Source organism: Coregonus lavaretus (genome assembly GCF_964263955.1).
Source record: "Coregonus lavaretus genome assembly, chromosome: 31".
Classification (NCBI taxonomy): domain Eukaryota; kingdom Metazoa; phylum Chordata; class Actinopteri; order Salmoniformes; family Salmonidae; genus Coregonus; species Coregonus lavaretus.
Genome location: NC_140018.1, coordinates 27,363,946 through 27,390,819, shown reverse-complemented (window position 1 = coordinate 27,390,819; position 26,874 = coordinate 27,363,946). Strand labels below are relative to the sequence as shown.

Below are 26,874 nucleotides of genomic sequence, written 5' to 3'. Positions count from 1 at the left end.
ATGTTTCTGACAGTGGGATCCGTCCTAAATACAGCCACTGCCATTGAGATGAATGATGAACTCATCGTCCTATAACTCAATTCATTTTCTAAGTAATCAATTCAAGTTTATTATGCATCACCACAACATTTGAGACATTATACTGGTACCCTTTCAATCACATTTGATCTTGCATAAAACTCTCTATTGAATGACATGACAACGATAAAGGGCAGTGAAAATACGTTTTTTTAATGAGATGACAAAACAATGAATTCTGATTGTTGCTAGCCAGCCCTGACTAAGAGATGCTACTTGATTGTCACAAGGGCTTTCATAATCTCGGCACCCAGAACAAAATCACTGCGCTGTCACAAGAGACTAGGGCTTCCATGAGTCATTGTTTAGGTAAATTAATTGGCAAGATACAGCAGGATTAGGCTATAGTGTTATAGTGGATTGAGCACCCCACTCACCTAATCAAATTGAGTGCAACTTGTGATGACACTGGCATGTGTTGTAGCTCCTTCCACTTGCAGGCAGAGGAGTCATGTGTCTAGAATTTAGACTGTAATGTTGGCTTGCACATTTTCAGCAGACACACCTGGGAATTCACAGAGAGAGAGATAGTGCCCACCCTCACATATGCAAAACACACCAGAGGAAGTGAAGACTTGTTTGCATGTCTCTCCTTATTATCTGTGTGACTGAGCAGGAGTGAGTAAATATTGATACAACCAACTTCCTGATCTGAGGATAACTTTATCATACACTCATTTGACGACAGATATGTCTGTACCGGTACAAGGCTATTTAATACAGTATTTCCCCCAAATCTACTCCACCAATGCCCACCAAAAATTGACCCCTCTCCTAGCATTGAGTTCTCCCATCCCTCACGAACCCATGACTAGCAGAGTAGCGGTTTCCTCCTAACCAAGGTACATATCCCAATGAAGTAACACAAAGGTCCTCATCCCTGTTGTGCCCGCCTGTAAACCCATTAGAACAGAGTCAGTAACAACAATAAACATGAGCAGTAATGACAAATGGTTTATCGAGAGGAGGAGCAGGTGTGTAATTATATTAGGTGGGTTTTGTGATGGACAATAACATGACTCTATGCTCGCATAAGTTAATAGCTTCACCAACATGCTGCAAGTATTCATACAGGTGAGAGCATGAAAGCAAATATGTTACTGTTGGGGAGTAAAATGAACTTTCCAAAGTGTATTACTCTAAATGGACTTACATGGACCCTGACAGCTTAAGAACAATATCACAATACTTAAATTGGTGTGGTGGGGGTGACAATTTGATTGGTTATGCAGCTAAGCCAATTTGGTTAAATGCAATGGTATTATACTGCAGTTATGGACACAGAGAGGACCACTGACTGAGGTAACATATTTCTACAGCTTTTAATCTGCAAAGTCCCCACATTCATCAGGCAAAAGCAAATACACAATGAAAATCCCATTGCACATCTATGCATATTGTTCCTTTTTCATTACAAAGAGTAGAAATAATACCACAAAAATATATCTTGTTTGAACATATGTACATTCTTTCTATATTCGTTTTGACTTAGACTGCATGTCAAAACGTCCATAGAGAGAGGCAGAGATATCTGCATTTTAGTGGCTAGCCTTGGCGATCTTTGATATGAAGCAAGAGGTCTACTCTAAATACTGTACATGAAAAAGTTCACACAGACTCCATTCTAAAGCTCCACAGAAGCTTAGGATCTCAGAGGAGGTCTGGCTTAATCTCGTTATTAAATCTATCAATTCCTATTTGGAATTAATTATTTCCTGGACACCCATCAGGTAGACTTGGCTCAGACTGAGGTGTATGGTGCATTTTATTCACCCATGGCAAACTATAACAGTTCAATAGGTCTGCACATGGACATTCCCCTCGTCGCACAGTGATGATGTCAACACTGTGCATGAGAGCAGGAGGAGTAGAGGCAGAGTAAGATGAAGCTGTCGATGAGGAGAATGCCATAGAAACACCTCTTGGTGTGCAGACTTCTGCCTCTCTGGAAGCGTGTCAATAACACAGCCAGTAGCAAGAAGAAGGTGGCTATGTTTAATATGAGGAATACTCTAATATAAGAGGATGAGTTCGACAGACTGTCACTGTTGGCTGTTGCCAACATGTGGACCTCCTTGAACTGGCGACCCTTCACAAAGCCGCCTTTCCTGCCTTTTTTGGAGTCTCCATAATCCATAAAGGCCCTGGAGTCTCCATCTTCCTCGGGGCTCTCCTCAATAATCCTCTTTGTGCTCTTTGATCTCTCCTTCTTCTCCCTTACCTCGATCTGTCCAAAGATGTCCGGCAGGCTCTCTGAGAGCTTGTCCCCAAGGTTCCCCAAGGCTTTATTGGCCCCCTTGCCCTTGCCCTGTTTCTTATTCAGAGCAAACATTTTCTCAATGGCCTCCTCCGTCTTCTTCTTGTCAGAGAACTGGAGGAGACGCTCGGCCGTCTTGCGGAAGCTGGCCGTGTTGAGCACCCGGCCCAGGATGTGTCTCTCCAGCTGCTGGAAAACAGGCTTTGCGTGCTGGAGGTTGTCCTCTACTACATTGACATACTCCTCTACCTCCTCCGGTGTGCTGTTCTTCACTCCTGCTGCTTTCTCAAATACTATTTTCTTCTGGTCCACCAGCACCATGGCGAACAGAGGCTTGGTGGTCACCTCCCCAGTCAGCAGGTAGATGGTGTAGGTGTGCTCGTTGGTGGCCAAGTAAATGTTCACCCTATTAGCATCGCCACGCAGACTAAAGCTCTGCACGTCCACCCCTGGCCCAAAGAAGATGTAGGCCACCCTGGTATGGGGAAACCTCAGTGGCATTGTCACATTCACATAGTTAGAGCCGTTATAGGGGTACCCACGGGGATAGTTCCAGTACCCCAAGACCCCTTTCTCACTTAAGCCTGTGTCATCCATCCAAAACATTTTATATGGGTCTTCCCCATGTCTGACAAAGGCTCCGTGCACACCGTCTATTTTGGCGTCCTTAAAGGGCAGGTCTGTGTTGTGGAAGAAGGCGCTCATGGCCCTGGTTGGGCTGTCTGTCTCCAGATGGATATGATCCACTAGGACCAGCAGCTGGGGGTGCAGGAGCAGCAGGTTCCTCTGGAAGCTCCTGATCTTCAGGTCAGGGTTGTAGGCCGACTGGCCCTCCCCACGGATGAACACCATGCCCTGCCTCTCCAGAGCCGCCTCCACCCTGCCCTGGGCGTCTGCCGGCAGCCCCACCTTGTACTTCAGCCACTTGGAGTCGCAGGCCTCTGTGACCTGGCCGTCCCATGGCTTGAAGCAGCTTCCTGAGGTAGCCGGGGAGAACAGCACTGCGTTGTTGAGGAAGGTGTACTTGGGCCCGTACAGAGCCTCTGTGATAAAAGGAACACCGTTAGGGGCGAACGTAAAGCTGTTCTGGTCAGGGTGCTCGTGGCCAGCGTTAAAGTTCCGCCACCCTTTGATCCAGTCTTTGTACTTGTTCCTGTGAACGATGTCAAATATGGCCCGTCCACCCAGCTTCCCCGACTTAAAGGAGAGGAAGGTGTGGTTGGTGTCTGCGGGTAGAGCACTTCCATACGTGACGACCCCCCAGTCCTCAAAGTAGTGGAGTTGGGATGTACCAAAATCTGCAGGAGCCCTGGGAGTCAGGCTGGGATCATACCTGCAGAATGGAAATAAAACAACAACAAATGAATTGAGTAATAATTGAGTAAATCAGTATGATAATAACATGTAAATCCATACAATACAGCATATATGTACAAAACATTAGGAACACCTTCCTAATATTGAGTTGCACCCCCTTTTGACCTCAGCCTCAATTCGTTGGGGCATGGACTATAAAAGGTATCGAAAGCGTCCCACAGGGATGCTGGCCCATGTTGACTCCAATGCTTCCCACAGTTGTGTCAAGTTGGCTGGATGTCCTTTGGGTGGTGGACCATTCTTGATACACACAGGAAACTGTTGAGGCTGAAAAACCCAGCAGCGTTGCAGTTCTTGACACACTCAAACCAGTGCACCTGGCACCTACTACCATACCCAGTTCAAAGGTATTTAAATATTTTGTCTTGCCCATTCACCCTCTGAATGGCACACATACACAATCCATATCTCAATTGTCTCAAGGCTTAAAAATCCTTGTTTGACATGTTTCTTCCCCTTCATCTGCACTGACTTGAAGTGGATTTAACAAGTGACATCAATAAGGGATCATAGCTTTCACCTGGATTCACCTGGTCAGTTTATATCATGGAAAGAGCATGTGTTCCTAATGTTTGTACACTCAGTGTATAACAGTACACTTAAATCAATAGAGAGAGAAAGAGCGAGAGACAAAGAGACAAAGAGAGAGAGAGAGAGAGAGAGAGAGAGCGAGAGAGAGAGAGAGAGAGAGAGAGAGAGAGAGAGAGAGAGAGAGAGAGAGAGAGAGAGAGAGAGAGATTCTCACCAGAGGAACTCTGTGTGCAGTGTGCACCATCTTTGTCCCTTCCCGGCCTGTCCCGGCCCCTCCAACACCCGGTTCTGATGGATCAGCTCAGCCAGCCAGTTCCCACTGCCGTTCCTCATCACATAGCGATCCAGGAACACCAGCTGGCTCTCGGGCCCGTAGAACCAGTTGTAGTTGGAATCTGCTATGGCTACAGTCCTCTGGAACCCTGGTGAGATGGAACAGGCAAGGGCAAAAGATCCATATGGATTATTTTACAGTTAAAATATAGGAGAAGGCAAATTCAATAGTGGCCTTTCATACTGGTTTGTTAGAGGAATATTGAATGTTATTATCATAAAACTCTGACAAATATGAAGTGACAGCTACATACTGTCCAAGGTCCAGTTTGGTATTTGGTATTTGGTCTTTTATTAAGATCCCCATTAGCTGTTGCAAAAGCAGCAGCTACTCTTCCTGGGGTCCACACAAAACATGAAACATGACATAATATAGAACATTAATAGACAAGAACAGTTCAAGGACAGAACTACATAACATTTTTTTAAAGGCTCACGTAGCCTACATATCAATACATACACACAAACTATCTAGGTCAAATAGGGGAGAGGCGTTGTGCCATGAGGTGTTGCTTTATCTGTTTATTGAAATCAGGTTTGCTGTTTATTTGAGCAATATGAGATGGAACGGAGTTCCATGCAATAATGGCTCTATATAATACTGTACGCTTTCTTGAATTTGTTCTGGATTTGGGGACTGTGAAAAGACCCCTGGTGGCATGTCTGGTGGGGTAAGTGTGTGTCAGAGCTGTGTGTAAGTTGACTATGCAAACAATTTGGGATTTTCAACACATGAATGTTTCTTATAAAAAGAAGAAGTGATGCAGTCAGTCTCTCCTCAACTCTTAGCCAAGAGAGACTGGCATGCAAAGTTTTTATATCAGCCCTCTGATTACAATGAAGAGCAAGATGTGCCGCTCTGTTTTGGGTCAGCTGCAGCTTAACTAGGTATTTCCTTGCAGCACTGGACCACATGTCTGGACAATAATCAAGATTAGACAAAACTAGAGCCTGCGGAACTTGCTTTTTGGAGTGTGGTGCCATCTCTTTATTACGGACAGTCCTCTCCCCATCTTTACAACCATTGAATCTATATGTTTTGACCATGATAGTTTACAATCTAAGGTAACGCCAAGTAATTTAGTCTCCTCAGTTCAGATGTACAAACAACATAGCTTTCTATTTGATGGAATGCATAGTAATACATAGGCTACAAAGTAATTATTAATTTCTTTCCTTTTTTTACAGAATAGGTAACAAAAGCTTTTACATGCATGCATGCCATGTCCTTAACATAAAGAAATTAGCCAATCTACAGGCCCTGTTGAGATCGCAGCTCCCTAGCTTTATTGCTGAAGCCATTTCCCCAACACACACGGTTCACATTAATTTGTCTCACTCTCATGATCTAAGGAAAATAATGGCAGTTTGGTGCCAAAAGGGATCTTAAAACCTAGCAACCGGTAGTAAATATTTAACCACAGTAAATCACATGTAAGCCAAAAACAATAACAGCAATAACCAAAATCAATGCACAAGCGGAATGACAATATGTGTTTCCACTTCGTAAAAACTGTCTGTTTACAACATTCCTGCTGTGATGCAAAACTAGACCTTGGACAAACAAATGCCCAATGCAAATGATGTGGGGTCTGTATGCAGGAACACTGAGGTGATTTCATTTTTTCAAGGTCTAGCTTTGTAAGTCCAACACAAGATACATTTAAAACATGGCTCCTGTTTACAGTCTAACCTATCGGAACAACAACAACCCCCATCATTTGAACACACAGACATACAGTGGGGTCCGGATTTATTGGATCCCTTGAGAAAGATGAGCAAAAAAGACTGTATAAAATAAATAATACAAATACTGAGCTATATTGTATGCCAATAAAATGGGGAAAGTATATTTTATACTAATACAATTGCTCAGAGAAAGAGATTTTGTTTAACAAGTAATAAAACAAATTCTAAAAAGGATAGGGATCTAAATTATTGGCACCCCTGTTTTCAATACTCCAACACCCTACCCTTGCGAAGATAACGACACTGAGCTTTTTTTTATGAGATTGGAAGAAAACAATTTTTTTATGAGATTGGAGAACACATTGGGAGGGATCTCAGACCATTCCTCCATACAGAATCTTTCCAGATCCTTGATATCCTTCATCTACGCTTATGGACTGCCCTCTTCACACACATTTCAGTTGAATGCATTCAGTTGTACAACTGACTAGGTATCCCCCTTTCCTTTTCCCTTTCAATTCAAACAACAGGTTTTCAATGGGGTTCAAGTGAGGAGACCGAGATGGCCATTGCAAAATGTTGATTTTGTGGTCAATTAACCATTTCTTTGTGGATTTTGACGTGTGCTTGGGGCTATTTACTTGCTGGAAGATCCACTTGAGGCCAAGTGTTAGCCTCCTGGCAGAGGCAACCATGTTTTTGGCTAAGATTTCCTGGTACTTGGTAAAGTTAATAATGCCGTTGACCTTAACAAGGGCCACAGTTCCAGTGGAAGCAAAATAGCCCCATAACATCAAAGATATTTTTACTGTTGGTATGAGGTACTTTTCTGCATATGCTTCCGTTTTCCGATGCCAAACCCACCACTGGTGTGCGTGGCCAAAGAGCTCTATTTTCATGTAATCTGACCATAGCAACGCCTGGAGTTTGATAAACGGCATTGGCACTTGGATTGGAACCGGCGCTATGGTCAGATGACATGAAAATAGAGCTCTTTGGCATACAACATAGCTCAGTATTTGTATTATTTACTTTATACAGTCTTTTTTACTCATCTTTATCAAGGGTGCCAATAATTATGGACCTGACTGTGCAGGGTCAGTAAGTGCAGTGCAGTCAGTCAGAAGGTAGTTAGGCAGGATTATCTGGGAGAGAGAAAGCTGGCATTGTGGGTAGTGAGTCCAGCTTTCTCCTGGCTGCTGCAATTAAGAGCTGCTCTCTGAATGCAGCAGTGGCACCCAGCCCCAGTCACAATACAGAGAGTGTTGGCAGGGGGCTCTAAAATGTCCAGACCTGAGGGCCCCTCCTCCAGCACTGCCCTCCCCCTGACCATCAGCCAGGACAGGAGAGCAGAGGAGACAAGGGAAGAGGGAAGAGGGGAGATGGGGGGCTGGATCAGCACAGCTCCGACAGGCCCCCAGGAAGGTAACGCATGCATAATCCATATCAGGACAAACAAGTAGTCATACTCTCTAACATGGGGGTAATGCACCCAGGGGGTTTTCATGCCTAATCTACTTATAACTTAGGTAATTAATGTTGCCAAGAAGTGCCTCAGAGGTTCGCTAAGGCATTTATGAACACTTATTTACACATTGATAACTTCCACTGTATTTCCTTTCAAAATAGCCTGTCTTGCTACCTATACAGTATCTATATCACCTTTGAATCTATCACGTGACATCTAGACTAAATGCACAGTCGATCGAACCAAGCAACTTCTTCAAAGGGAAACATTTAGGTAACACACCATTAAGAGGAGAAATTAAGTTATATTGAATTGAATGGCACACACACAACATCTATAACAGCTGTATTACCTGGCAGGATGGTCCTGTACATGAAGGCAAAGTGTTTGTGGAGCCAGGGGTGGCCGAAGTGGCTGATGGAGAAGTGTCTCTGCACCAGGAACATGTACTGGAAAAGGGAGCGGGTGGTGTATGTCCCGTAGGCCACGCCCTCATACAGCGAGCCGTCCGTCACGTCCTGCAGCAGCACCATTGACTTCTCCATGATGGCCAGGACCTGCTTGGTCCACAGGTAGGCCTCCTGCAGGTAACCTGGAACAGAACAGAGGAGAAACCAGGGTCAGCTTATTGGGTTTCAGAGGAAAGTCATGTCCGTCAATGACTCTAGAGCAGTGGTTCCCAAACATTTGTACTGTACTGCTGTCACCCAGCTAAAGTGTTTGTTTTCTTGAGACATACCCCAATTAAGCTAGGTGTAAAGTGCGGTCTCAAGTGAGGAAGGTCATAAATGTAGTTACAGTAAGCTACTCAGTCAGTCACATTCCCATATTTCTTCCTTTTTCTTTCCAGGAACTTCACACTGGAACCTCCCGTTATGCATGGAAAGTATGAAACTACCATACCAGACTAATGTATAGTCTCTCTCTCTCTCTCTCTCTCTCTCTCTCTCTCTCTCTCTCTCTCTCTGAGAAGAAGTGACCATATAAACACTCCAGCCACATTTCATTGAGGAATCCCAGTCCATCACGGGTGTCTGGCAGCTACCCAGTGGACTGAATCCACCCATCCACCCAGAGCCCACAGCCCAGCCCCAGACCCGGCGTCCACCACAGTGTTTGGTTTGGGCTGGGAGACCAGTGGCCTACACAGAGCAGGTATTTACCATCAAACAGGAACTGCTGGCACACAAAGACCACATTTACACAAACAGCATCTCACTACGCTCACGCTCACACCCCAGCTCCACACTCCATGTCCACACAGTGTTTGGACTGTTCTGCATTTTTCATTATTAGATATAGGCATCATGTATATAGGAATTAATAAACAAAAAAAAGTTGATATAATTAGAATCAAATGGAAAAAGTACATATAATTCAATCAAATCAGGGGCTTTTCTTCAGCCATACTGTTAGTGATGTTACTGGCTCTGGAGCTCTGGAGCCCCCCATCAGTACACATTAGTCATCCACACATTGAGAGCCGCTGCCTGGGGAAGGTCTGGTCTGTTAACTCCCCAGCACCATGACACTGAGGTCTGCAGGAATGTGTGAGGTCAAGGGATGGTGCCATTTGACTTGCCTTCTACTACTTTGAGGTTCTTCACTAATTATGATTAGATTGAGAGAGACATTTCTGGTTCCTCTTAGTTAATTTCCAGGAATGAACAAAGAATGATTTCCCAAGAATGGAATAACTTCAAATGTTACGTAGGATCAATGAAATGATAGTGGTCTGCCAAGAATTTATGCTTCATTTATTGACATGACAATCATATAGGCCTAGGTAATACTAGTTGGGAGAATAAAAAAGTCTAGACAATTGCTTAAACCTGCATCCACTTGAGAGGAATGGTAATATAATTTTCCACATTGTACCCAACGGGCAAAGACATTAAATAAACATTCCATTTTGCTTGACATTTGATTAAGTTGTCAATTATCTTAAACCAAACCTATAAACCCTGTTTGTGGTTGAATATAAGGTCAATTACATTGAAATAACAAGGGAACTACGTTGACTCAACCCATTTTGTGTAAAATAGACACTTTTCCACAAATGAATTAAGTGTTCATGTATAACAGCTTTAGTTTAAGGAACCAACACAATCTAGTGTGACTGTGGCTATGACTTTGAATGGCTCCCAGAGTCCCAGCATTCTACACTAGATAACAAAACTCAAGCACCTGGGTGGCCGTAGCAGAGAGGTGGGTGATTGAGGTCTTAGGGTTAACTCCTGATGCTTAACTACAGATGAACTCAGGGTAAACTATGCCACATATGGCTGTCCAATTAGGAGCGGAGCTAGGCAGCTGCCAAGCACCAACATACAGACACCTGCATCAGGAATGCACTGATCCCCTATAAGCTACTGTCCTGTGATCTAGTCATCTGACCCACTCTCTCCCTGTGGCTCTCCTTTTGGACAGAGCACATACAATATCCCTTCTGACTCACAATCAAGATTTGAAATGATAAGAAGAATATAGTATACATACAGTACCAACATGCTGAGCTTAACTTTCCCATATAATTTAGGTCTTAAGAGGTTTTATGCTTTGGAAAGATATGCCTTCCTTTATTTTCAACAGATGGAGCCTATCCCTTTCTTATGAATAAATGCTTCAAATGGCTTTTTGTCTCCCCCTATAAAATAATACACATAAAGAGAGGTGCTGTATTCTTCCATAAATCTCAGTAATATAGACCTGTGCAATACAATAGCTCTGAAAGAAATGTGACATGAGGCCAATGTTTGCTCTTGATTTCTTCTGGCAGTACCTTACAGGCAAAGTTCCATTTATTCACTGAGTTCTTAATAGAATAATATTTGCATGTAATGTCATACTTTTGCACAGGATATGAATGATAAATCCGTGACAAAGGAATGCAGGAAGTGAATATGATCATCTGCACAGCACACAGTAAAATAATTTTGCCGGAGTTAGGCCCTTAAATGAACTGGTCCAAGAATGAGAAAGCTAACAGTTTGCACGTTTCCTCAATCTGTCGTACTCAAAGCAAATACTGTATGTTAGTTTAGCTACCTTCTAATTAACTACCTTTTAACAATTTCCAAACTAAAACGTCCAAGTGCAAAGTCAGCTTTAAACATTTATACAGTCAGCACAAAGACCCCGTTATGACCAAATGACGTTTTTTTCCAAGGTAACAGAAGAGTTAACAACCAATGCTGCTGGACCACACTGTTTTTCCTCAACTTGAAACAAGCAATCTGATACAAAACAAAGAGGGGGTGCTATAATTCTCCAGAGTCTGCACCTCCTGCCCCCTGCCTCCCCCCACTCCTCTCTCATTTCACCCCCCTGCTCACTATCATAAACCAGCCTCAAAGAAAAACCACGGTGACCACAGTTATCTCCATAAGCCTGCTGTAATTTAGTTTACGTCGACTCTCATTATTTTTGTACCAGAAACAAGCTGTATTGCACTGCTGGGAGCAACAAGAACAACTTCACCTTCCTTTGGCCTCTCTGCCTCTGACTTAAACATCCAATAAAATACAACCAGGAAATGTAAACTAAAACAATAGAAGGAACATTTTTGAAATGTGCAGGAAATAACTAGGCCCTTTTTTTGTCATACATTCCTTCATTTCACACTGAATCTACTAAGAAAAACAATGGGAAAAGGTCCATCCAGAATGTTATAGAATCGTATGGAGTCTCCGCTGGATTAAGTGCAGCTATGGAGAATACCCAGGGCTGACTGAACTGAAATTCCAGCCCAGAATGCTTCTCTCCTCAGGGGCAGAGGGGACTGCCTGGCAAGCCTCCCCTGGAGGAACCAATCTCACTCAAGTCATATGGAGCTGGATTGCTGCCATCCATTTAAGGCGAATGTGATTTAAAGTAACACAGGAGGGATGTGACTGAGGAGGAATTAAGTTGCCAAGAAGAGGCCACAGTATTCCAAAGAGGAACATGAATAGGCTGAATAGAAAACTACCAATCTACTGTTCCTATATATATCTAGTCTACAGAGTAAATAATATAGGAACCCTCTGAAAGCTGATAATGCAGTAATCATTGTGTTTCTCTGTGTTTATCTGCACAGACACGCACACACACATACATACACACACACACACACAGTGCATGGATCAGAGGTACTCACCCTGGGTCATGTAGACCAGGCTGCCGGTGAGGAGAGCCACACAGTTGGTGGGCTGGTGGTTGTGCAGGTACTGGAAGCCCCAGCCGCGGATGTAGGACTTCTCATACATGTAGCGCGTAGCGTTGCCGATCACCTGCAGGAAGCGCTCCTGCTGCACCTTGCTCAGGTACTCATACAGGAAGTCATACGCTGTGGCAAAGCCTACCAGAGAGTGGGCTAGAGGAACCTCATCCCAGGGAGCATCCTTTACCAACCTGCAAGACACAGAGAAACGGATAGATAAGTATAGTCATCTGTAAGAAATACGTGTTCAAGACTTAACCCTATGAGACACACGGTTGCAAAAATGCAACACTGCCTAAATTGCATCCTGTACAGGTCCTAAACTAAAAAAGAATGTCAAATATCTCGTTCAGTGCTATTTCTAGGCATACGTGACATTAGCGGCCGCTTAGGGCCCTGCAGCTGCTAGGGCCCCCCCCCAAAAAAAATGATATATATTTTTTGATGGGGGGTGGGGGGGGTCAGGCAGGGTCTCAACTTACTGTTATATGGAGTAGTAGTAGAATACACAAGGTGCAATTTCAAAATTTGGTTGTGCATCAGCAGTTTTCCTCTTGTTATGTCAGTCACTGACAGTCACTCAATAAGCCCATGTCAGCTAACATTTTATAGATTGCTAGGTACGTTAGTCTAGCCAGCTATCTAAACCTTTCAGTAATCATGGCCGGATTACTGACCAGGCACGCAAGGCATGTGCCCAGGGGCCCTGACCTCCACAGGGCCCCCATTGATTTAGTTAGTTGCTCTCAGATATCATAGGAAATCATAGGAAAATGTGTATTATCGCATGAAATCAACTTTCAAACTGCAAAAATTAATGTTCTCTCATCTCCATAGAAACATTTGTAGAATTGCAGAAAATTGACTTTAAAACAACAACATTTTCTCTACGCCCTTTGGCAAAATGTGTAGAAATGTTGGCCCCCAAAATACTAGAAAAGGCCCTGATCTCCTTAAACCCAAATGTATCTCATAGTAATATTTGTTGTGTGTTAGTATGATTATAGTGGCATCAATAGTCTCTGAAATATTAGAAACCTGTCCTCTCGTCTGACACCACACTGGTCCCCTACACAAGCATATGTTGTAGGCCATCCATGTAAGTACATGATTTGAAATATTTTTTCCTGTCTTCTCTAAGATGTAGTGGTTATGTATAAAACATTTTAGAAACTAACATTCTGAGCCAGAGCTGGAGGTCATTTGTAAGTGTTTCAAAAACGTATAATTGTTCTTAAAGGGTTGCCAAACTGAGACATAGAGCCACATTCATCTGTTGATAGACAAGTAAGAGAAATTGTTTAGCTTCAAAGTAATGCAAGTAAGTGTCAAGCGTGCTGTAGGTGGGTGTAGTGGTGGAATCAAACGCAGAACACCGAAGGATAGTCCAACAGACTTTAGTCGATCTCCAAACAGGAAAATATGACAACACTTGCCCGAAGGCAAAAATTACGCACGAAGGCGAATAAACAAAAAGCGCACTAACAGGTGCGTAACACTCCAACGCAGTGGAGGAAAGCTCAACCGAGCGAAAGGGCGAAAATAAGCCCAACACACGACAGACCAAAATCAATAACACACAACACTAGACAAACACAACGAGAAACTTATAGGACACTAATTAGGCTAAACGAGAACAGGTGTCACTACAAACAGACAAAAGCAAACGAACATGAAACATACAACGGTGGCAGCTAGTATTCCGGAGACAACGAACGCCGAAGCCTGCCCGAACAAGGGAGAGAGGCAGCCTCGGCCGAAACCGTGACAGTACCCCCCCCCTTGACGCGCGGCTCCAGACGTGCGCCGACTCCGGCCTCGGGGCCGACCCGGAGGACGCGGAGCAGGGTGCGTCGGGTGCCCACGATGGAATTCCGTCAGGAGAGACGGGTCCAAAATGTCTCTCCTCAGCACCCAGCACCGCTCCTCCGGACCGTACCCCTCCCACTCCACTAGATATTGGAGACCCCCCATCCGACGTCTCGAATCCAAGATGGACCTCACGGAGTACGCCGGTGCCCCCTCGATGTCCAATGGGGGCGGAGGAGTCTCCCTGATCTCACTTTCTTGGAGTGGGCCAGCTACCACCGGCCTGAGAAGGGACACATGGAACGAGGGGTTAATACTTTTATATTCAACAGGTAGTTGTAATTTGTAACACAACTCGTTCAACCTTCCCAGGACTTTAAATGGCCCTACAAACCGCCGACCCAGTTTCCGACAGGGCAGGCGGAGGGGCAGGTTTCTGGTAGAGAGCCAGACTCGATCACCAGGTGCGTACACCGGTCCCTCACTGCGGTGGAGATCGGCGCTCGCCTTATGACGTCGGAGGGCCCGCTGCAGGTGGACGTGTGCAGCGTTCCATGTCTCCTCCGAGCGCCGCGCCCACTCATCCACCGCAGGAGCCTCGATCTGGCTCTGCTGCCAAGGTGCCAGAACCGGCTGGTAACCCAACACACATTGGAAAGGGGTTAGGTTAGTGGAGGAATGGCGTAGGGAATTCTGGGCCATTTCGGCCCAGGGAACGTACCTTGCCCACTCCTCCGGCCGGTCCTGGCAGTATGTTCTAAGAAACCTACCCACATCCTGGTTCACACGTTCCACCTGCCCATTACTCTCCGGGTGGTAACCCGAGGTGAGGCTCACCGAGACCCCCAACCGCTCCATAAAGGCTCTCCAGACTCTGGAGGTAAATTGGGGACCTCGATCAGACACAATATCCTCGGGTACCCCGTAGTGCCGGAACACATGGGTGAATAGGGCTTCGGCAGTTTGCAGGGCGGTAGGAAGGCCCGGCATGGGGAGCAAACGACAGGCCTTAGAAAACCGGTCCACAACGACCAGTATAGTGGTATTCCCCTGTGAAGGAGGAAGGTCAGTAAGGAAATCCACCTAGAGGTGGGACCATGGTCGTTGTGGAACGGGCAGGGGTAGTAACTTACCCCTAGGCAGATGTCTAGGCGCCTTACACTGGGCGCACACCGAGCAGGAGGAAACATAAACCCTCACATCCCTTGCCAACGTGGGCCACCAGTACTTGGCACTAAGACAGTGCACTGTCCGGCCGATACCCGGGTGTCCAGAGGAGGGTGACGTGTGAGCCCAATAGATCAATCGATCCCGAACCTCGAGCGGAACGTACCTCCGACCCTCCGGGCATTGTGGTGGACTAGGGTCGGTGCGTAACGCCCGCTCGAGCTCAGCATCGACCTCCCACACTACCGGTGCCACCAGACACGACTCCGGCAGTATGGGAGTGGGCTCCACGGACCTCTCCTCCGTGTCATACCGCCGAGACAGCGCATCTGCCTTACCGTTCTGTGACCCAGGGATGTACGTGATCTTAAATGTAAACCGGGTCAAAAACATATTCCATCTAGCCTGCCGAGGGTTTAGCCTCCTCGCTGCCCGGATGTACTCCAGGTTACGGTGGTCCGTCAAAATGAGGAAAGGGTGTTGAGCCCCCTCAAGCCAGTGCCTCCACACCTTTAGGGCCTGTACCACGGCTAACAGCTCCCTGTCCCCTACGTCATAGTTTCGCTCCGCCGGACTGAGCTTCTTGGAATAAAAGGCACAGGGGCGGAGTTTAGGTGGCGCGCCTGACCGTGGTGAAAGCACGGCTCCTATACCGGCCTCAGACGCGTCCACCTCTACCTGAAATGGTAAAGAGGGATCCGGATGTGCCAGCACTGGAGCCGAGGTAAACAGGTCCTTCAGCCTCCCAAACGCCCTGTCCGCCTCGGCAGACCACTGCAGACGCACCGGACCCCCCTTCAAGAGAGACGTGATGGGAGCTGCCACCTGTCCAAAACCCCGGATAAACCTCCGGTAGTAATTCGCAAACCCCAAAAACTGCTGCACCTCCTTCACAGTGGTTGGTGTTTGCCAATTACGCACGGCTGACACCCGGTCTACCTCCATCTTCACCCCTGACGCAGACAACTGATACCCCAAAAAGGAGACCGACTCCTGGAAAAACAGACACTTCTCTGCCTTAACATACAGGTCGTGCTCCACCAGCCTCCGCAACACTCTGCGCACCAGGGCCACATGCTCAACACGGGTAGGCGAGTACACGAGAATGTCATCTATGTACACAACGACCCCCTGCCCCTGCATGTCCCTGAAGATCTCATCCACGAATGATTGGAAAACTGACGGAGCGTTCATCAACCCGTATGGCATGACAAGATACTCGTAATGGCCCGAGGTGGTACTAAAGGCTGTCTTCCATTCATCGCCCTCCCTGATGCGCACCAAGTTGTACGCGCTCCTAAGATCTAATTTAGTGAAGAAACGCGCCCCATGCAAGGACTCAGTCATGGTCGCAATCAGCGGGAGTGGATAACTGTACTTCACCGTGATCTGATTGAGACCACGGTAATCGATGCACGGGCGTAAACCCCCATCCTTCTTCTTCACAAAAAAGAAACTCGAGGACGCAGGGGAAGTGGAAGGCCGTATGTATCCTTGTCTCAGAGATTCGTCTATGTAAGTCTCCATAGCTTTCTTCTCCTCCTGAGACAGAGGATACACATGGCTCCGTGGGAGCGCAGCTCCTGCCTGGAGGTCTATCGCACAATCTCCCTGCCTATGGGGTGGCAACCGCGTCGCCCTCGACTTACTAAACGCGATGGCCAAATCCCCATACTCAGGGGGAACGTGCAATGCGGGCACCTGGTTTGGACTCTCCACCGAGGTAGCCCCTACGGAAACGCCCAAACATCGACCCACACACTGGGCAGACCACTCCATCAGAGCCCTCTCCTGCCACGAAATAAATGGGTTATGGGTACTCAACCAGGGCATGCCCAGCACCACCGGATACGCAGGCGAGTCAATCAGAAATAGCTGAATCATCTCCTGATGACCCCCCTGCGCACACATCCTAAGTGGCGCAGTGACCTCCCTGATCAAGCCCGCACCCAACGGACGGCTATCTAGGGCATGAACGGGGAAAGGGACATCAACAGGAAGAAGGGGAATCCCTAAGGCTAAACAAAACTTCTTATCAACAAAATTCCCAGCCGCGCCTGAATCTACCAGCGCCTTATGCTGGGAATGAGGTGCTACCTGTGGAAAACTCACAGGTATACAGAAATGTGCAACAGAGAGCTCTGGGTGAGTGGGGCGCCTACTCACCTGGAAGGAATCCCCAGTGCGGGACCTGTTGTCCTCTCCCCTAGGAGGCCATCCCCAGCACCTAGCCGCGGTGTGTCCTCCCCGACCACAGTTGGTGCAGGGGATGGACCCCCTAGTAAGCCGACCCCTCCTCTCTCTAGCGCCAGCGCCCCCGAGCTCCATGGGGCACGGCTCGGAGGCGCTGGAGGGTGAAATGGACGGACCCCCCTCGGGACGTCCGCGGGTAGCTAGCAGGTTATCCAGCCTGATGGACATGTCGACCAACTGGTCGAACGAGAGGCTGGTGTCCCTACAGGCCAGCTCCCGACGGACGTCCTCTCGTAGACTACATCTGTAGTGATCGACGAGAGCCCGATCATTCCACCCTGCATCTGCCGCTAGAGTACGGAATTCGAGGGCGAACTCCTGGGCACTCCTCCTCCCCTGCCGGAGGAAGACCAGACGCTCCCCCGCCGCTTTCCCCTCCGGGGGATGGTCAAACACCGCCCTGAAGCGGCGGGAGAACTCGTCGTACGTGATGGTGTCCGCGTCGATCCTCCTCCACTCCGCGTTGGCCCATTCCAATGCCTTCCCGGAAAGGCAGGAGATCAGGGCGGACACGCTCTCATGTCCCGAGGGCGCCGGGTGCACGGTGGCCAGGTACAGCTCCACCTGGAGAAGGAATCCCTGACACCCGGCCGCGGTCCCATCGTAGGCCCTCGGGAGCGAGAGTCGGACTCCTCGGGGTTCCGGTGCGGGAATGGGCGGACTGGCCGATGGTGCTGGCAGGGAGGGTGGCGGTGGAGGCGTTCCCCAGCCTCGGATGGTGGTGATCACCTCCTGCAGTGCGGTCCCCATCTGCAGGATCTGGTCCCGTTGTTCCCGGACCTGGTCCTCCAGCGTCGTCTGGGCTGCTGCGGCTCCTGCTGATTCCATTAAAGGTGTGTTATTCTGTCACGCGTGCTGTAGGTGGGTGTAGTGGTGGAATCAAACGCAGAACACCGAAGGATAGTCCAACAGACTTTAGTCGATCTCCAAACAGGAAAATATGACAACACTTGCCCGAAGGCAAAAATTACGCACGAAGGCGAATAAACAAAAAGCGCACTAACAGGTGCGTAACACTCCAACGCAGTGGAGGAAAGCTCAACCGAGCGAAAGGGCGAAAATAAGCCCAACACACGACAGACCAAAATCAATAACACACAACACTAGACAAACACAACGAGAAACTTATAGGACACTAATTAGGCTAAACGAGAACAGGTGTCACTACAAACAGACAAAAGCAAACGAACATGAAACATACAACGGTGGCAGCTAGTATTCCGGAGACAACGAACGCCGAAGCCTGCCCGAACAAGGGAGAGAGGCAGCCTCGGCCGAAACCGTGACAGTAAGGACAACCAATTTATATATAGTGAATAAAATATAAACGCAACATGTAAAGTGTTGGCTCAATGTTTCATGAGCTGAAATAAAAATTTCCAGAATTTTTCCATACGCATAAAACGCTTATTTCTCTCAAATGTTGTGCACAAATTTGTTTACATCCCTGTTAGTGAACATTTCTTCTTTGCCAAGATAGTCCATCCACCTGACAGGTGTGGTATATCAAGAAGCTGATTAAACAGCATGATCATTACACAGGTGCAACTTGGGCTGGGGACTTTTGTCACACAACACAATGCCACAGATATATCAAGTTTTGAGGGTGCGTGCAATTGGCATGCTGACTGCAGGAATGTCCACCAGATATGTTGCCAGAGAATTGAATGTTAATTTCTCTACCATAAGCCGCCTCCAACATCATTTTAGAGAATTTGGCAGTACGTCCAACCAGCCTCACAACCGCAGACCACGCGTAACCACGCCAGCCCAGGACCTCCACATCCGGCTTCTTCACCTGTGAGATTGTCTGAGACCAGCCACCCGGACAGCTGATGAAACTGAGGAGTACTTCTGTAATAATTGTGGGGAAATTCTGATTGGCTGAGCCTGGCTCCCCAGTGGGTGGGCCTGGCTCCCAATTGGGTGGGCCTATGCCCTCCCAGGCCCACCCATGGCTGCACCCCTGCCCAGTCAGGTGAAATCCATAGATTAGGGCCTAATTTATTAATTTCAATTGAATGATTTCCTTATATGAACTGTAACTCAGTAACATTGTTGAAATTGTTGCATGTTGCGTTTATATTTTAGTTCAGTATATATATAGTTTTATGTGTGGTTTATGAGGTCACAATACTGCCATTTACGACCATCAATTTTAACGTAGAGAAGTAAGGTATAAGGTTATCTCCAAATTAATCCAGAAAGGACAACTACATATTACTAAAAGTAAGTTAGATGGTCTGCATACATAGAAAACCCACAAAATAGACGATCCTTTCAAATACATATGTTTATGATAGCAAAATACTAAACTTTGTATAGATAAAATTGATCAATTTAGCTACTTCAGGCAAAATATGACAATTTCAGATGTACACTACATAACCAAAAGTATGTGGACACCTGCTCGTTGAACATCTCATTCCAAAATCATGGGCATTAATATGGAGTTGGTCTCCTTTTCTGGGAAGGCTTTCTACTAGATGTTGGAACATTGCTGCGGGGACTTGCTTCCATTCAGCCACGAGCATTAGTTAGGTCAGCACTGATGGTGGGCGATTAGGCCTGGCTCGCAGTCGGCGTTCCAATTAATCCCAAAGGTGTTCGATGGGGTTGAGGTCAGTGCTCTATGCAGGCCAGTCAAGTTCTTCCACACCGATCTCGACAAACCATTTCTATATGGACCTCGCTTTGTGCATGGGGGCATTGTCATGCTGAAATAGGAAAGGGCCTTCCCCAAACTGTTGCCACAAAGTTGGAAGCACAGCATCGTCTATAATGTAATTGTATGCTGCTGCGTTAAAATGTCCCTTCACTGGAACTAAGGGGCCTAGCCTGAACCATGAAAAACAGCCCAGACCATTATTCCTCCTCCACCAAACTTTACAGTTGGCACAATGCATTCAGGAAGGTAGCGTTCTCCTGGCATCTGCCAAACCCAGATTTGTCCGTCGGACTGCCAGATGGTGAAGCGTGATTCATCACTCCAGAGAATACGTTTCCACTGCTCCAGAGTCCAATGGCGGCAAGCTTTACACCATTCCAGCCGATGCTTCACATTGCGCATGGTGATCTTAGGCTTGTGTGCGGCTGCTCGGCCATGGAAACCCATTTCGTGATGCTCCCGATGAACAGTTCTTGTGCTGCAGCAGATGTTGCTTTCAGAGGCAGTTTGGAACTCGGTAGTGAATTCTGCAACTGAGGACAGACGATTTCTACGCGGTACGCACTTCAGCACTCAACGGTCCCATTCTGTGAGCTTGTGTGGCCTACTAGTTCGCGGCTGAGACGTTGTTGCTCCTAGACGTTTCCACTTCACAATAACAGCACTTACAGTTGACCGGGGCAGCTCTAGCAGGGCATACATTTGACAAACTGACTTGTTGGAAAGGTGGCATCCTATGATGGTGCCATGTTGAAAATCACTGAGCTCTTCAGTAAGGCCATTCTACTGCCAATATATGTCTATGGAGATTGCATGGCTGTGTGCTCAATTTTATACACCTGTCAGCAATGGGTGTGGCTGAAATAGCCAAATCCACTAATTTGAAGGGGAATCCACATACTTTTGTAAATATAGTTTATATACCATAAGACAATATTTTCCATCCCATCAATGCTTTTGATAAATTTGTATGTGATTCTTATAGAATTTCGCAATTTTCTTACAACAAAATGTTCCTACCATTGAAGCTCAATGGTGTATTTTTGCAACGTTTCCATATAATTGTTCTACAAACTTGAAATAAAAGAAAGTGATTATTTTTATAATCAGAGGCCTGTTAAAAGTATGTCTGAAGGGTAATACATTGTTTTCCTCATTTGGATCTATGCTTGGGTCTCACAGGGTTAATACACAATAAAACAGTAATAATAATAATAAAATAATAATAATAATAAATAATAATAATAAAATGCCATTTAGCAGACGCTTTTATCCAAAGTGACTTACAGTCATGCGTGCATACATTTTTACGTATGGGTGGTCCCGGGGATCGAACCCACTACCCTGGCGTTACAAGCGCCATGCTCTAACAATTGAGCTACAGAGGACCACGATGTAGTATCTTTACAAATAGTCTTGAATTGATTGAAATTCCTGTTTCAGACTAGCCCAAGCAAGGCTGCAAAAAACAGAAAGGGTAGTACATATTTTGGAAAGTGAAATGTCATCAAAAGTGTAGAGTTAAACTAATCCTTCTCAGGCTATTTGCATAATTTCTCCAAGCTTGTAATCAGCTACTAAATAGCTTTTTGTTCTCTTTACAAAAAAACATGCAAAACAGCGTTTTCACACATGCTTTAAAGTCCAACTCCAACATATCCTGCCTTTTAAAGTGCTGTTTAAAGTGCACTATGTGCTATTTCTAAAGTAGCTGGCACCTCAGAATGCTGACTGACTTCTATTTCTAAGAGCTACTAATTGTTAAATTGACAAAATAGTCCATGCCCATGCATTAATGTCATATAACACCTGCTAAGAGGTGTTCTTTAAAAGCTCTTTCTGTGTAATTATAGTAAAATTGACTTCAGATGTGGCAATAAAATGTGAATCCAAAAAGCAACCTGTATTTTGAGCAGTTACTATTAAAGTGCATGCCATGTAATTACATTTTCAGCTCCATCTTGACAATCTTTCCTCTCAGAACATCTAAAAGACATAGGTTGAAATCCGTTCCACTCATCACATGGACCCATAAACTTTACTATGTGCCAAATATCAAAGCAGCTGCCTGCTTTTCTTTCAAATGTGACTCTAATATTCACAAATACCAAAGATATGCCGCTACCCTCTGGCAGCATTTCTTCCATTTGATTTAGCTAATACATTATTTCCATCTGTCAACGACCTGTGGAAATTCATTGGAAATACATTTTCCTTCTACATGGGTTTAAATTAAATTGAATAAAAAGGGGCCCTTGATTTCAACTTTATTCATTAAAAAAGGAGTTTAAATAATGTTTTATTACAGCCTTTGGTTCACCAACCAAGTTTAATGCACTGTATAAGTAGTTTGAATGAGTGAAGAGTGATTCTATGTCACTACTGTACTGTATATTACATTACGCCAAAGCACACAAGACGTCTCTTCTGTGTGTTTACACATGAACTGCCTTAAAAATGAACCAGGGAACCAGTGCGCCACAAGCTGGAGTTGGAATATGGAATATGGTTCTCCTCAACAAGTTGTTGGAGACGTAATTGAAGGTCATGGATACCACAGTTGACTGATTCCTGGAGCCACTTTTAAGGATCCCTGAGAGATTCAGAAACCATAGTAAACGTGCGGCTGAGGAGAAAACTCACATTGTGTGTTGTTAAAATGTGAAAACGTGCTCGGTGGATTTTCATTTCAACTTGTGGCGCAGACATACAATTTGTGAGAAGTTTCACAAATTTGAACTAATGATTAACGCTTGACACTGACCCTAAAGAAAACCCTTTTCTCTGAACTAGGTTGGCTAGACACGGCAGCTGACGGCTAAGTAGAGGATTAAAAACAATGGAGCTGAGGTAATGCTTATTTCTGAAAAGTAATGAAAGAAAGAAGGTGAAACTTGAAAAGGGAAGCCCTATGACCATGAGGCTGATAGCAGAGACCAGACGTCCTCAGAACGCAGGCGCCATGACTAAATTGGCTGCGACAGTGAAACTCCTTGCCCCATATATCAGAGACCCCTCCTTAACACTGAATTCCTTGGCTTAGGACGTGCAGAGAAACCTTGCTATAATACACTTCCTAACTGTACTGTAAGTGCAAATCTTAAACCACTGAAGTTTCACAACCCAACACAGGCGGTCAGGGGTCTTCTGAAGTACAGTACTGGAAGGGTTGGCTAAATACACAGCAACAACATGCAGTCTCATAGCTGGCCTCTTCTTAGCTTATTATTCTTATGCAAAAGTCGGTGAACACGTCTGCAAGATAGTACAGTACAGCCTAGTACTGTACAATTAATATTAAATACTTTGAATGCAAATATAACATCATCCAGACTACCTAAGCTAGTCCCCTCTGAGTCTATAGACTGGGAGAGTCACTAGCCCATCCCTTAGGTTGGGGATGAACAACGTGAGATGCAGATGAGATTTCCCATGTAACCCCTCTGAGAACCCAGGTCAAATGAGTGTCTTAGCCTCTCACCACCAGGCCTGAGCTGTAGTGGCCTGAGCCCTAGTCCTCCCATCCCACTGCACTAGGCCATTCAGCTCAACATCTGAACATTTCATTTCCTTCAAAACGGGGGCATGTTAAGCACTAAATTCATACAGCTGCTAAACATATTTCCTGGACCACAGGGCATCTCTTCATCAGGTCTGGCCGGCCACAGTGAAAACTGAACAGTGATACTATGGATGGGGATTGAATCAGTCAAAGGTCTTCTGAAGAGGAGGAGGTTTTGGCATTTATCCCCAGTGGTCACATGTTGATGGGGAAGAGAAATACAGATAGCAGGCTGCTTCTGTACCTTCTCCAAATAGACCAGTATTGTTCACCGTAATGAGAAATACATGTGGGACATTTTCTTACCGTTAAGGGTAGGCTAACATAAAACAATAGCGATTTTCTGCAAATAAGAAGCGAGCAATTCACTCATGGGTTGAATTTGAGTAACTACACAGTAACTATTTCCACAGGGGCATATCTGATTGTATCTCTTATTTCTTGTCCCTATAGGTTAGGGATGCTGTTCACAGACAATTGATTGCAATACCTGGGATAAGAAAATTCACACAAAAATAAGGGGAAAACAAAGATAGAAAATATACCAACTAGGCTGAGCTGCCATCCTCTCCATGTAATCCTTGGCCAGGTCGAGGGCCCCAGCCCTGTGTGGGTAGAGCAGACAGAACATAGACAGCACTCCCAGGTTGTTTCCATACACCTCGTTCCAGCGGGCGCTGAACTCGGCTGGGCTCCAGGGGGGCAGGTACTCCTCAGGATGCTCCAGCATGGCCTCCCCCGCCTCGCGGATCCTCGCAGCCATCTCCCGATGAGTCCCAGCCGCCGCCGACTGCAGCTCCTCCACCTCGCCCTGGCCGAAGTACAGCATGGGGTGTCCATCGTAGTTCCCTCCCATGAAGGGTATCCCTCCGCTGGGGTCTACCGTCTCCTCCGCCACCCCCACCACCGGGGCCACCAGAGGCCACAGTAGACTTATGAAGAACACTGTGGGGGCCCCTCGAGTGTAGGTCCTCATCCTCACATCAGAGAGGGCGCCGTGGCATTTCCAACGGAGCTCAGCTGAGAAGGAAAGGAAAGGGAGAAGAAAATACTTTAAGAAAGCCAGCCAGCCATATTCTCTCTCTCAACTCTCCCCAGCTTTTTCATACAAGGGCTACATTCCTTGAATAATTGGATACAGCTGTATTCCTGATCATTCTGGCTTTCCCCTACTGTTCTGACAAGTTTTAAAACGCTACAAGTAGACTGTAGACTGTGACAACTGAAAGGAAAGCTCAGATCTATGTTGTAAAAATGCAACTTATCTTTATGAATAATCAAAATAGAATCCCACCCCTCCTCCCCATCAACCACCCCCATGTGTATCTTGAGAAGAGGTAGCAGTAATGTGTAAAGTGTGCTATCATACCTCAGATTGATACTGTATCCAGCTATTGGTGAGAGGTGTTTTCATCACTATCAATCCAGAGGGGTAGTTAATACTTTAATTTTTTGGCAGTGTCTCAGGTGAGTTTAGCCATGTACACCCACATAGTCAGACACATTGTCCTCAACACTCTAAAGGTCATAAAGGCCTCTGTGGTGTTCTATTCATCAGTCGTATTGGTTTGGCTTACCCAATGACTAACATCACATGGCAAATTTGACACTATGGTAGTGCAAGTCATCACTTCTCAGAAACATGGACGTCCATTTCATTGCATTACTCTTGGCACTTGCCTAAGCCAAAATCATTTGGTGGTGATTTGAAGGTAGTCTAGAGAGTCTAGACTCTGGTCAGTTCTATTAGCATGAGTTTTCTTTTGTGTATTTTAATACACAATTTAGTATTACCTATTAAAAATGACACCAATGGGGACAAGGGAGATAAATGTCCATTATTTTGCTTCACTTGACCAACTAGCTAGACATGACACCTGACCTCATAAACTGGCACATTCCAGTTTAAAGGGGAAATCTGTAGTTTGAACAATAACAAAGGGGTGACCCCACCACTGATTTGGTAAACAGCTGAGGGATGGGGCTGGAGAAATATAACCACTCTCAAACTCATGAACAGAGCTATGGATACAAGGACTGACCATCCATGATATATAAATCATAGTTTTAACCATATTTTGAGGCTATACAATATTTGTTTACCTTTACATTGTTTACAAACAAAGGAGTAAAACAACCTTATATTTTGCGTTCTGATGGTGTATGACAGTTGTACTAAGCTCATGAGGCATCTATAAATTCTATCCTTCAAGAATCAATGGGTATATTTCATTAATTTAAAAGTCTAAAAATGGATGTAACAACTGCAGATGATTCCTTTAAAGACACATCAGATAGTCTACCATTACTGCCATAAAGCCCATAAACCCTGGATGTGGAAGTGAAACCTATACCCACTATGTGTTTAGGGACATGGAGATTGAGCACTGATTGGTTTAGGGGAATAAAGGAAACCAGCTGAGAGGGGGCAGCTGTCCCTCTCCTGGGCTGGATTAACCTTTGACTGCTTTGTTTTCTTTCAATTTACACAAAAATTACAAACTCATGGCACAAAATGGGCAATTCATTCCCAAATAGACTTTTAGCTGTAAAAGACCTGTGCCCTTGAAACTTGATAAGACTATTTCAAATGACCACATGTTGAAAAACGTTATTTTACACAAATAAATTACTGTAGAATAATGTGACAATAATGTTTTATGAAAAATATTCTATACTATTCCATCACTAGAAAGTAGGCCTAATACAACAAACCCTAAACTCCAAGGTTTACAGTGAAAACCACCAACATACAGTAAGTACCTCATTAGGTAGCTCCACAGATTATCTTTCCTACCTGGCTGCTCACACATCTCCTTACCTTGGATAGTCTACATTCAGTTCGCCAGCGTCCTAAAAAACTTGATACTCATATAAAAAGACAACTTTGCCAAAGTGTCACGTTTAATTTCCTATTAGTAGGCTAGTATTATTTTTTATTTTATTAGTTTTCGTCAGGTCATAGGAAATATAATTATGTCATATTTTAATACGTATACACAACTCTGACAATATCCTACACTTTTACATATCGTATCTAATGTCATCAATTGGGTACTGTCCTTGTATGTTACTTTTATGTCATCTGTTTCCAAATGTCACACTAACACAAATATTTAGTTAATTGTTTCGTGTAAATATGTACATCTACTTACATAAATAGTCATTTTTTAAAATTAAATTAATGAATTATTATTCCCACATTGGAAAAACGTTTCACACGGTATTAACATATAAATATAAATATGCTCAGCTAGCACAATGGATCGGAAGTGTTTTTCGATCGGGGAAGGCTTGTTGTAAGGAAAGAATGTACACTGATCAAGATTAGCCTACCTGTCAAAACCAGTTGTTGTAAAATTGTAGTCTAGATTTGACACTCCCACTACAAGTCATTTCTGTGTTATAAATGTAATCCCCGCGACATGCATCGATACGTTGAATATTTCAAGTGGTGAAACAAAGTATCCCCTCTTTGCGC

The 26,874-nt window shown here is 45.3% G+C and overlaps 1 protein-coding gene across 1 annotated transcript; it reads right to left on the bottom strand.

Moving 5' to 3' along the window:
* Positions 1-207: 207 nt before the first annotated feature.
* On the bottom strand, positions 208-26,874 carry LOC311106434 (dermatan-sulfate epimerase-like). The gene is made up of 6 exons (XM_084148768.1): positions 26,730-26,874; positions 23,939-24,413; positions 11,872-12,125; positions 8,086-8,325; positions 4,458-4,665; positions 208-3,668 (listed from the first exon to the last, which is right to left on the bottom strand). Exons 2-6 carry the CDS (start codon positions 24,367-24,369, stop codon positions 1,919-1,921), a joined length of 2,883 nt encoding a protein of 960 aa, XP_084004894.1. The 5' UTR covers positions 24,370-24,413; positions 26,730-26,874; the 3' UTR covers positions 208-1,918.

What these genes read in the sequence shown, in the direction of transcription:
- LOC311106434 (XM_084148768.1), bottom strand. Translation starts at nt 24,369, where the DNA reads ATGAGGACCTACACTCGAGGGGCCCCCACAGTGTTCTTCATAAGTCTA. An exon ending in ATGGCAGCTCAGCCTAGTTG is followed by an intron (nt 12,126 to 23,938) that starts GTATATTTTCTA and finishes TGTGTCTTGCAG; the next exon opens with GTTGGTAAAGGATGCTCCCT. An exon ending in CTGCACACAGAGTTCCTCTG is followed by an intron (nt 3,669 to 4,457) that starts GTGAGAATCTCT and finishes TCCATTCTGCAG; the next exon opens with GTATGATCCCAGCCTGACTC.